Here is a 12,077-nt window from a genome sequence, read left to right as displayed (position 1 = left end):
ATGAAAGAATCTAAATTTTTAGTAGGGTATAAGTGAAGTCTTGTTTGCTAGAACTGACCTAGTGGATAAAACATGAAACCTTAGTAACAGTCTTGACTGCCCCATAGGAAGGAAGGAGGTGGTCCCAAAAAAAAGAGATGCTGTAAAAAAAAAAAAGCGAGTAATGTTAGTGACCCACAGGTTTTATTCAAATGAGCAAAAGGGAATTGCTCTTGTTAGACTAGTTTTTCCTTTTAAAAGGATGTCTAATAATTAGAATTAGAGATTTTTCTGCCCGACTCTGATGACCTCTTTCTTCTCTATTCCCTAGGCTTCTTACCTAGAGAGACTGAAAGTTTGAAAATTTGTTTACAGTTCTATTGAGTCTCTTTCCATGAAAATACAATGCTGTATGTGTAATCCTTTAAGTGTTGTTTCCTCCCTAAAGGTGCTTCACCAACAGATGTGATTGATCTCCTTGATAAACAGAAATTTTGTGATTTGTATCCCACATCTAGTTCATTATTTTTAAAACTGTTACTCAAGGACATGGGAAAAGTTGTTAATTTTGCTGGCTGCTGAACTCTTGACAAGACTTGTCTTCTCCCACAAGGAAACTTCTTAGAGAGTTGCATTTTGTGTTTAATGAATTATTTATACTATGCCCATGTCTACAGGAATTTCAGACCTGCAGAAATTATTTTGTTTGGAATATTGGAATGCTCAAAGAAAGAACTAGTCCTCAGCATTTAGGGTTTAGGTAATGGCCAAGATCCAGGGTTTGGTCTCTTTAAATGTGTTGCCTTCAGAACCATTCACTTGGGTCACGGCATCTCTGTAGCTCCCTTACTAACAGTGGATTAGCTTGCAGATTGTACTTGAAATGTGTGCAAGTAAGTTCCTGCCTTGTTGCTTCTCAGGAAGGGTGATGTAGAACCATGAACGATTCTTAATCTCCCAAGACAATCTGTGTAACATGCAGCTTTTTTCCATGTCCATTTCTGTGTTGGCGAGGGTGGAGTGGAAGGGGAGGACAGAAATTTTGCTTTTTTCTGGGAGTCAGCAAAGGTATTTCTTGGAGGCATTTGGTGATGCAGTGTGTCCTCAACGGCTCTCTCTCGTGCTTTGAGGAAGTGTCAGCCCTGCTTCACACATGCAGGCTGACCATACAAACCATTCTGTTTGTTATGTGGCAAGGCCTTGGTATACAACTTTCCCTTGATGTCGGAGTCAACTGTGTGTGGTATGCCTGACTGAAAAGGTCAGGCACTCTGGGTTAGGGCGAAGCAGTTTAAAAAAGGCAGCAAACTTGTATTTCATTTAGGTAAAAGTCAGGAAAGATTTCTGAAGCTAGTTTAGTTTATTTGACAATGATTGTTAATCTAGTAGAGTTAAGATCAAATTCAGAGTTGTTCCTTATTCACAACAGGTTGGATTTTCAAAAAAGACTGGCTCTCTTCAGACTCCTAAATTAACTACCCAGATCTTAAGAACTGTGTGCCACTTGATAGCACCTACTATTTGCAAACGCCTGTGCTGTTTTTTGCACTATAGTGTGCTCCAGATGAAAATTTCTTTTATGGTCTATAATAGCATCATGCAGCTGAGAGTTTATTGATAGTCTACAGTTGTCCATCTGAAAACCTGTATGTATCTATTCCAGTCTTAGATCTGAAGTGTGTTCAGTTTGACCTTGCTGTGCAGCAAAAATGTTATCACCTTCTCTAAGCTTTGTTTTCTCGGGAATGCTTAAATTGATCTTGAGAGTGAAGTCAGGTCTTTTTCAAGACTTCTGCTCTGCTTAGGTTTTTATATACAGTGCTTAATAGCACATAAATCATTACAAGCTGAGGTTATGTTGCAGCTTTTTTTTTTTTTTTTTAACAGTACTGGAAGTATAGTCAAGTGGTTTTGTTTCAAAGAAATTGAAAATCCTTTGCAAGATACAAAAGGGTACAAGAATACTTGAGTCCAGCTTGCTAAAACAAGCCAATATGAAAACTGTTTATTGTTCTGTGATGCTAAGTTGGTCTTTTTTGCTTAGTGTTTTCATCATGCTTCACATCCACATTCCTGTTTTTCTTTTTTTCCTGTGTTCTTGCAGAAGGGCACATTTTTCTGGTCTGAAGGAGAAAGATGATGTTCTGGAGGATATCTAAGTGTTGTACCTGTGGACCAAAACTTTGTTGAACTCTCATTGTGTGTGTCTTCCTTCACCTCATCAGATTTATTGTGTTACGTAGAGTGGTTGTAGGAAAAAGATCTTGGCTGCACATTTAACATAATCTCTTTTTAAGGAGAATGTTTCATTGACATGTGTTAGTCCAAGTAGATATAACTGAGCTGTGCTTGGGAAGCTTGGCTCATATCAAAATGATGAAAAGTTTTTTGTTCTGCCTGTGCTTAAAGCAAATTATTTTAAACTATTTTAGACACCGAAGAACAAGAGCAAATAACGACACCTAAAAATTGCAGAACCCCTTAAATTATTTATTCATTGTGGAATCCAGCTGAAAATTTCCTTTTGTTTTTGGCCATCGTAGAAGTCTGCCTAGCCTTTGAGTGATGGAAATTCATTGTTCCTAAAAATGAGAACCTCCTGGGCCTACTCCTGCACTCACTCACTTTGTCTTGAAGTTCCTGAGGAAAAACAGTGACAAGATGAGAATTGTCAGGGTTTCTGAAACTAAGTAAAGTGTGCAATCTGATCAGTTACATCATTCAGTAAATCTGATCTTCTTAAATGCTTGGAGACCTTACTTCATGCTGAAAATACCTATAGCTTTTAAACTGTATTAGCAGACCAATTCTCTAAATGTATTTAAAATAAGGGGAGTTTTGTTAATATGTAACTACTGCTCCTTGTCTCAAAGAAAAGTCATCTTATTTCTGTGTTGTCGCAAGTATCTAAACATTGTGGAAGCAGAGTCATTTAACCATGGTATTTTTGTAGCTGTTACTGCATAACATCATTTACCCCAAATGATGGAAGCTGATGACTGCTGTCCTAGACAGTGCCATGATGTTTTGAAAGAGGTGTGTGCTGCTGCCTTACAGGTGGTGGTGCTCTGCAGATTGCTTGGCGTTTGGGTATTTCTTAGGAAGGCTGCCTGATTCTAGGGAGTCATTACAGGGTCACGATGAGGCTTGTCATTGAGAGTGCTTCCCAGTGCTGGTTCCTACTTCCACGCAGTGTGTTAGCTGCTCCCTGTAAGGAAACCCACCACCACCTTAAAGATATTGTCTTTTTTTTCTTATTATTATTAGATAGTAATTTAATAGGTGCCTTTAATGTAGTGTTTAGCAGTCACTCGGACTGACTCTCCTGACAGAAATCAGGACTCTCTTTGTGGCACACAGGAATTATGTCAGGTTCTGGCTTTCCTACTGTTAGCCTCACATTAGGAAGTGAAGTGAAAGGACAGTGAGGGAAATTAAAGTCATGACAAAACTTCATGACATACGATGATAGACCCCACAGTGTGTGAATTTTCTGTTCGTGGTCTAGCAGGGTGTTCTTGACATGCTCTAGACCCGTTCAGGAACTGAGACTTGCCACAGCGCGCTGGGTGCTCGGAATGAATAAAAGAAACAATAAAAATGTGAATGAGTGAGAGCACGAACCCCCGCGGGCGGCCCCGGCCCGGCGCAGTGCGCGGCGCTCGCCGCGGGGTGGCAGCACCGGCTGCCGTTTCCCGGCCTCCCACAAAATGTCCATCGGGAAAAGGTGCCGGCGGGAACGTCCCGCGCTTCCCGGCGCACCTGCGGCTGGAATGCGGCGTCCAGGGAAAAAGCCCTGGAGCCAGCGGCCTCTGCCACACGTCTGTCCGGCGTGGGACGCGCCTGTTCCCGAGGGAGTGCGGGGAAAGGCGGGACCGATCGGCAGAAATGTGTTTAAAGTCCTGCCTTGAGTAAAATCTGTTTTGACCTTTTTTCAGGTTCTTGGGTAACCTGCTTTGCTGCCAGTTAGTAAATGTTTTAATAACTCTATTAAATAATTCAGGATCAAGTCCCGGAACTTAGTTTGATTATTTACTTTTGCCACGGTGCTTTCGTCAGCACGTTTGTGATGTTGCATTGCTTTGTCCTGCATCCAGCCTTGCAGTTCTGGAGAGGTTGGAAAGCTTACCTGCAGTGCAGGTAATTTAATGATAGCCCTGAAGATTTTTTTTTCCTGTCAGAGTAAGTCAAAGTCCTTTTGATTTTTATTTTTTTCTTGATGTCATGGGAGGGGAAAAAAAAAAGAAAAAAAAAGAAGAGTTCAAAGTTCGCTGATTAGTCTCATCCTATTAATTTAAAAATTACCAAAACTAGATATTATTTTTTTTCTCTTCCCCCTATCAGATAGCCCCTGTTTTGTTTACCAAGTAAAATAATATGACCACTGTGACCTGGTCTGAGAGGATACCAGTTAGTGTGCTGAAATGGATTAATTGAACCAACTAACTATTTCTGAAAGGAGATAATAGATAAAATAGGTCCCAATTCCACAAGATAATTAAGGTAGGCATGTTCTTTAAAAGCCTGATTTGTAGTCCCTTTTATTTCACAATGACTGTTTGCACACCAAAAGTTAGATGTATGCTTGATTCAGCACAATATTTTTCCTGTTGTTTTCTCCAGCCAAAACAGCTAAGAAAGTTCAGAGATAGGTGTGATTTAAATTCTTGCAATTAATAATTTTTTTTTTGTTAAATTATTGCTAAATGAGGAGATGTGTATTTACTACCACTGTTTTTGACTGAATACTGGAAAACTACAGTTGTCTGAAGACCATAATTATCTTCTTTTATCTTATAGTGAACTTTTTTGCTCCATATTTGCCTTTTGAGAAACAACCAAGCATAGATTTCTAGCTGAACTTTAATGGTATCTGTATCAGAAAGTTGCAATGATGTTTTTTCATTCCACTTCTGAACTCAGAGTAAACCAAGAATTTTTGTTTGTCTTCACCATTACTACCTTAGATCCAACCTACTGCATAGTTAGGTATTTTTTGCAAAATCTGAATACTGAAATCAAGTTTCCTTTCTAAACCTTTTATCTACTACCTATGTGTTGCAGAACATACTTTTTGTTTTCTAAAACAGCAGATATGTTACCAACCCTTTTATTATAAAAAAAAGAAAAAGAGAAAAAACCACTCATGATTTTTTTTATGGGTCCTGTATGTGTTAGAGTGTAAAATATGCTATTAACAGTGGTTTTTGCTTTATTTGCTCATTCTTTTAATGAGTAATAGAGAACTGTAATAAAAGTTTAAGAACCTCTTGGAGGTGAATTGTTACCCTTATGCATTGACATTTTTCTCCTTTGATAAAATTAAAATTTGGAAAATTGAAATTAGTGAAACCCGTATTCTTACAAGAACCAAATAAACTTATTTGACAATGGAATTTTTCCTTGTCCTTGAATTTGTTTTAGGACTGCAAAATAGAAATTCCAAATAGCGGTAGTTAAGTCAGACATATCGAATCTTTTATGTAAAGATTGTATCTGCCTGTAAAACACAACTGTTTTATAAGTACAACAGTAGTTGTCTAGCTTAACTGAATGTTGTTCCCAACCTTGTTCTCAGTTGTCTGTAAGTCTCATGGTACGCTATAGTAAGGTTAAGCTTTACTTTCTATTTCTGATCTTTGTTGTACTTTCTGTGGGAATTACTTAATTTTTTACTGAACTTTATAGGAGATATGGGTTAATACATAGTAATCTGCTACTTGGCCTAATTAATGTCTATTAAATATTTTTTCAAGTGCTTTTCTGATTTTCTTAATAATAAAGTAAGCCCTGGTTTTCTGAATGTTTTCTCCTACATGCTCATTTGATTAATTTTTTTCCTAACGTGTGCTATTTGCTAGAGTTAACAAAAAAAACCTTGTAAATGAGATGCATGGACTTTTAAAAGGTTGCACATGACAAAGGATGACAAAACCTGTGGATTTTTATTAAGTTTACTTTGGCAGTCTTATTCCTAGGGCAATGAACTTCATGCTTACTTGCTTATTTACTTATTTGTGGTTGAATCAGTATTTTTAGGATCTTTTTGTGTATTTATTTGTTTAAAATCTTGAGTTCTGGCAATCAAAAATAAAGCACTTTGTCTCCAGCGCTGCCGTTTTAAATGCTGCTACTGAATTTTAACCACTGCATTAGATTGAAACCTACATGCTGTTAACCACTGAGCCAAAATGAAATCGACCACTGCATTGAAATCAGAGTTGGCAGTTGTACACGGACTTGAAGGAGTTGGTAATAGCAGTGCACCCGCGTTTCTTTAATGGGGTTTTTATTCTCTGTTTTTGGTTTTAATGGTGCCGTTTTGATTTAAAGACTGTTTCTTAATAATGATGCACATTTTTATTGAAATATTTTCAGTGTAACTTAAGAAGAAAATAACAATAAAGCTATCTGCTAGGAGTGGTTTCCTCAGAAACAAAATGTTCTGTTGCATACTCCCATGATAATGCAGTGGGCTTGTTTTATTTATAAAGCAATCTTGTGTAAGAAGATAAGTAAGAAGCTTTCTTCATGTTTTGTGAACCTTTATTCATGGTTAAAAATTGTAGAATGTATTTATGTTTTATAGAGGAAGTTTTGCTAAGGAGAGATTTTCAGCTTCTGAATTTACATTTTGTAACTTTCTTTTGAATCTGCTTCACCAAGCATATGAAAAATAAGCCTGCTTGCATGGTTGACCTCTTAGTCTTTTGAAATTTTTGTTTCTTATTAATAGGACTGGATCCCTCCCAATTCAGAGTCCATCACCATTACCATAAAGATGAGGAGAATGATGCCTTGGTTGGTGGCCCAGCTCAGCTCACTGATGAGGAGAAATATAGGGATTGTGAAAGATTCAAGTTTTGCTGCCTCAAATGCGGAACAGAAAATATTTATGACAATGTCTTTGATGGCTCGGTTAGTTTTTTTATTGTTTTATTTCTGTTCATCGGTGAGGGAGAAAAAATACTTGTAGAGAGAACAGCTTTTCAGATAGGATTCATATGATGTAGGAGGAGATACCATATTGTTTCAGTCCTGCTATTTATAGATTTGAAACAGATATTTGCTGATAGGATAGTGCTGAAATATTTTTCCCATTTTTGCATTTCAGCTGTGTTGTGTAGCAGAACACGTGAGATTATCTGCCTTCATTAATCTGTTTGTCCACAGTCATGAACAATTGTTGCTGTAACTTTTTAAAAGAATCCTTATCTTAACACCTTAGTACCTTCCAGTTCTCTGTGTAATAAAACTTTCATATAGCAATGGCAATTTCTTATCCTAAATCATATTAATTGGAACAAAGTGTGCTTTAAACTTGTGTTTATCTTGCTACATCCCACCTCCCTTCTTCACAGTGAGGTTTTTCTGTTATCTTTCCTTCTGTCTTTGTGAATTGAACATAAAAAGTCATAGGGTTGCATTCTCGTTGAGAAGTTCTGCCAAAAAATGTATTTCTGACCTTGGATCACAACTTGAAATAGGGCCAAGTATTTAACTCTACAGTGATGTTATGTATGTATTAGTCATCGGCAAATTAGTGAGCTTCAGAGTACTGAAAACCTTGAAACTGAAAGCAAATAAATCTTTTATCTAAATTAAAAGTAATTATTTTAAGTTAATTTGGACAAACAGCAGATGTTTTGCATTTTTTTGAATCAAAATAAAGCAGTCTTTGGAAGCAAGTAAGAGGAAAAGACATACAAATCTAGTGATACTTTGTGAATCCTTGACTTTTGTTCCCTGCAGCTGTAAATAAGACAGTTAATTGCTTGTAGGCTTGACAACTTGCAGATGGGCTAACTGGAAAGAAGTGGATGTCAGACTCCTTAAAAAAACCCCAAAACATCCCCACCACCAAATAACAAAAGAAACCCGGAATCCAAACCAAAAAAGGCCTCTGTATTCCACTTGGAATTATTTAGTGTTGTGGGTGGGGCCATTTAGCAAAGATGGCTCACAACAGTGAAGTCTTACCTTGAAAGAAAGTTTTCTGAAAGTTTTATGAATGTTCAGCCTACCAGATTGCTCTTATATTAGTGAGAATTCCAGTAACTTAATTTCAGTTATTCACGCAACACGTCCAGGTTCTGAAATTTTATTGTCAGGTGTTCAGAAGGTTTTGAAAGTAAGGGAATGAGATGGTGCAAAACTATTCTTTGAACTCAGAGAAAATAAAAGATGATCACGAGATTCTTGTTTAATGAGGTTTGTCTCTACAGCCCTATTGGTAATTTTGTAATTTGTATTTCTAAGGTTGTTTTCAATGTTCGGGTCAGTGGTCTGGGGCAGAACTTTGATGGCCCTGATAAAACAACAAACCTGTGTTGCTTGGGCAGAGATGAGGGAGCATGATTTGTCCACAGATCAATTTTTTTTTACTCAACATCTTTTTTTTTTAATTACTAACTTTGTGGTGTGTTCTCCAAAAGAGCTTTTGGTAAGAAGAGAGTGGGAAAACTGTAGGTCAGAGATATCTTCGTGTGGGTATGGCCAACTGTGATGGGAAGAAAGAAGGCCCAGGTATTATAGGCCCTTTAAGACTATTACTGTCTAAACTCCTGTGGTAGCTTCTACCATCTGTAGCAATGATGCATGCTGGTTTTACACTTCTGTTTGCAGGGACGATTTATTGAACCCAGCTTGCAAAGGTGCAGTAAGACTGAATGTGACGAGCCTCCTTTCAACTATGTGGTTCAAATGAACAACAAGTTACTGCTGGATATTAGACGCTACATTAGAAAATACTATAATGTAAGTATGCAGAAAATACTCTGCCATATGAAATGAGTGTTTGAAGTAGTGTTGAATTTTTAGTGACTGTCATGTTACTTTTTTTTGTATAGCATAAGGTAGTAGCTTGCAACATCAAACCCCAACTTTATGAAAGGAAAACAATCTATGATTTCAAATATTAATTTAGAATGTTTGTTTTCTGAGTTCAATCTCAAGATAGTCAGATGTACTCAAATTTTTGTAATAGTGTGTGTCAACATTGTTACAGATGTTGTAGCTTTCTGTTTTCCAGATTTTCAGCCAGAGTGCAGAGAGTTGATTATCATAATGCTTTTAGGAAAATCTGTGAAGCCTATCACATACACAGATACCAATTTCTCATGTCACTGAAATACGATTCTCTTTCTCCAACCCAAATTGTGAAAAAGAAGACCGAGTGTATGTCTTTAAAAAGTCTTTGAAAGACAGTAGGAAAGGAAATACTGTGAATCTTTCTTTATAATGATTAAGAAGGGAAAAAAAGAGGAGAAAGATGGGTAGTTAATTAATTTATATAATTCTCTTTTTTGGGGGAAGTGGTGCAAGAAATCCCAAGTGCCAGTGCTAGTGGTTGGCTTTGTGTGGCACTGTGGGTAAAAAAAGTGTAATATTTGAAATCCCTGTCTTCGCACTGTCCAAGGCGGTGACTGGGTAGGACAAAACCCACCATGCTTTTAAAATTATATCAATATGTTTTGCATTTCTGATATGCTAGAAACATCATATTTTGTGAATTGGCAGCTAGCTATTTTGGTCAAATTTTCATAGATCATCTCATTCTGTTGCCTGCTTGCTTATTTTCGTTGTTCAGCGTTGCATGTTTACATAGCTACAGGATAGACATAAATTTTGAAGGCAGTCATAACCTTTGGGTGCTCATAATTTTTGATATACTCAAAAAAGTAAATTGTTTTTAAAAATTTGGCCTTTACATGAATGACATATCTAATTCGTGGTGTGTTTTAAGTATCACAGAATACTTTTGCAGGCAGCAGCTACAATGCTAAGAATTACCATTATGGTTTAATACTAAGTGTACATTTTGTGTTATCTTTCTTCTGTATTAGTTCTTATTGCAATTGTAGGTGTTTTCTAAGCTCTTTTCTCAAAGTGTAATAATTTCTGAGTGTATAAATGCTTCTTTTGAAGATCTGCATCAAAAGGAGCACACTTCTTAGAGTGTTTAAATTCAAGCATTATTTCACAAGGTAGGGATAGATTGTTCCTTTCCATTGAAGTTAAAGTTAGATGGCTTAGACGGGTTAAGTCACCAAAATGTGAGATCTCTTTGTTACTTCATTGCAAAGGCCAACTGGCTGCAAAATTATCATTCAGTGGATACTAGTATATATATTATATTAACTTATAGAAAGTGTTATTAAATAATGTCTAAGTAATATGTTTGCACAGAGTTTTTGTATGAAAGTTACTTTTTAAATTTAATGTACATACATTATGATACTACACAAGGCCACATGCTAAGTAACGTCAGGCATATAAAGTGCTAAAACCATGTACATAAGATATGCAATAGTAAACTTGAAAGAAGAAGGATACATTTAGGGCAGGAAAAATTCTTATTACTCATAAGAACAAAAAGTGGTTTCTTATTTTACTCTGTTCTTTTTTGTTGTTGTTGTTGATTGTTTTGTTTTGTTTTTTAAGACCAAGCTGTGACCCAAATTGAAATGGTTGAATATTGAATGTTATAATGTGCTTACATTGTATTTGAATCTATTAAGTATCTTACTACATGGTATATAGGATAATGAAAATAATTAAAAAGAAAATTATTTGTCCATTTAAGTAAAAGCTTTTATAAATTCAGTTATATTTTTAGTACTGAGAATTTACTTTTAACCTAGGTAGCTATAATAAGGTTTAAAACTACTTTTTAACTGTGGAATACAGCTTTTTAGTGTAAAATGCAATTTCCAGATTGCACAATAATTTTCATTTTACTAAAGGGCTTTTCACAGAGTTGGGCAAGTAAACTTTTTGTCCTTTTAGCTCCTAGAAAATCAGATGCTGAGAGTTGTAGTTTATTGCTTTCATCCAGAACTTGTGGTGACTGTATAACAAACAGTTAGAGTTGAAATTCATCAAATGGGTGTTTGCACTAATATATATAATCCTATAAGCTATAAAGGCACACCCAGATGTAATATGGCAAAGAACTGTCTGAACAAAACATTTGGTGAAATTTTCAGATGCTTATTTAAGTCTCCTATTGTAGTGAATTGCATCTGAAAGGCACAGAAATACCAGTTTATAATGGTCAAAGATGGTGTCACTCCATTTTTTATTTTCCTTTTAGATATTTCTTAGTTTGTATGTTGGTCAAATGGAACATAATACAAAAACATAAAATGAGAAAATGTATTTTTTAACCTATAAGATAATGAGCTATCCTTTATGAAGGCAGCCCTATCAAGAGCCTCTCAGCCTGATCCACAGTTCACTGAGATGAATAAGCTTACTTTTTTCCAATGAGCTTTGAATCAGATTTTTTTAAAGATCATTGCGTGTTGTTTCCTTTAGTCTATTGAAATGCTTTTATATGTGGCAGTGTAAATTTAGGGGCGGAGGGGAGTGCCACAAAATCTAAAAGTAGAAAATCTACTTGCCCTTTTTGGCACGTGAAACTGTGATAAATAAATATACACTGTGATGATGTACTACATTCCTTTAAAAAGATGCAAATGTAAGAGCATAAATAGAATTTCATAAGCCTACCACAATCCCATTGTTTTTGTAAATTACTCGCCTTTATATGAAAATTTCTGCTTCCGCAACAATTTTTTTGCCATTAAACATTGAAATGTTTTATATCTGACTTCCAAAACGTATCTACCATTGCTCCAGTATTTATGGTTTTCTTAATAGTATTAACAATATCAATTTTTATAATCTTACTATTAAATGTAAATATATCTAAAAATGACATGTAAAGATTTTATTTCTTCTCAGAAATGTATTATTCTATGAGAGATTGATCCTGTTGTGTGCTTCTTTTTTTTTTTTTTTAATTCTGCTTCAGAAGAGCAAATAGATGAAAAGAGAGAGAAACGCTAGCTAATCTAAATTGGGAAATGAAGAGGGCTTTTTTAAGCATGAAAATTTCATCATCTTGTCAGCTGGCAGAATGCCTGCTGTGTGGATTCACAAAGGCTAAGAATTACACTTTCATGAAATTTTCCTCACTAACTGCCCTGGTTAATTTGAAAGATAACCCACTGTTCTAATTCATTCCTCAATTGGGCGGTGCAGGTTTTATCTTTGATCTGACAAAGCATTTGTGTTAATCGTTTTGGCCCTCT

At 35.9% G+C, this 12,077-nt stretch overlaps 1 protein-coding gene across 3 annotated transcripts in view; it reads left to right on the top strand.

The window, feature by feature from the left end:
* POLA1 (DNA polymerase alpha 1, catalytic subunit) overlaps positions 1-12,077 on the top strand; it is a 196,416-nt gene that overhangs the window by 79,694 nt on the left and 104,645 nt on the right. For all 3 annotated transcript variants that reach the window (XM_027727896.2, XM_027727895.2, XM_039391330.1), the window contains exons 33-34: positions 6,716-6,897; positions 8,605-8,736. In XM_027727896.2, coding sequence (XP_027583697.2) covers positions 6,716-6,897; positions 8,605-8,736 — 314 coding nt within the window. The remainder of the gene's footprint in view (positions 1-6,715; positions 6,898-8,604; positions 8,737-12,077) is intronic.

The sequence above is a fragment of the Pipra filicauda genome, unplaced genomic scaffold (assembly GCF_003945595.2).
Source record: "Pipra filicauda isolate LSUMZ 115617 unplaced genomic scaffold, ASM394559v2 scaffold12_size5214236_pilon, whole genome shotgun sequence".
Classification (NCBI taxonomy): Eukaryota; Metazoa; Chordata; class Aves; order Passeriformes; family Pipridae; genus Pipra; species Pipra filicauda.
The sequence above is the reverse complement of the archived record's forward strand: the minus strand, read 5'-3'. Positions and strand labels throughout refer to the sequence as shown.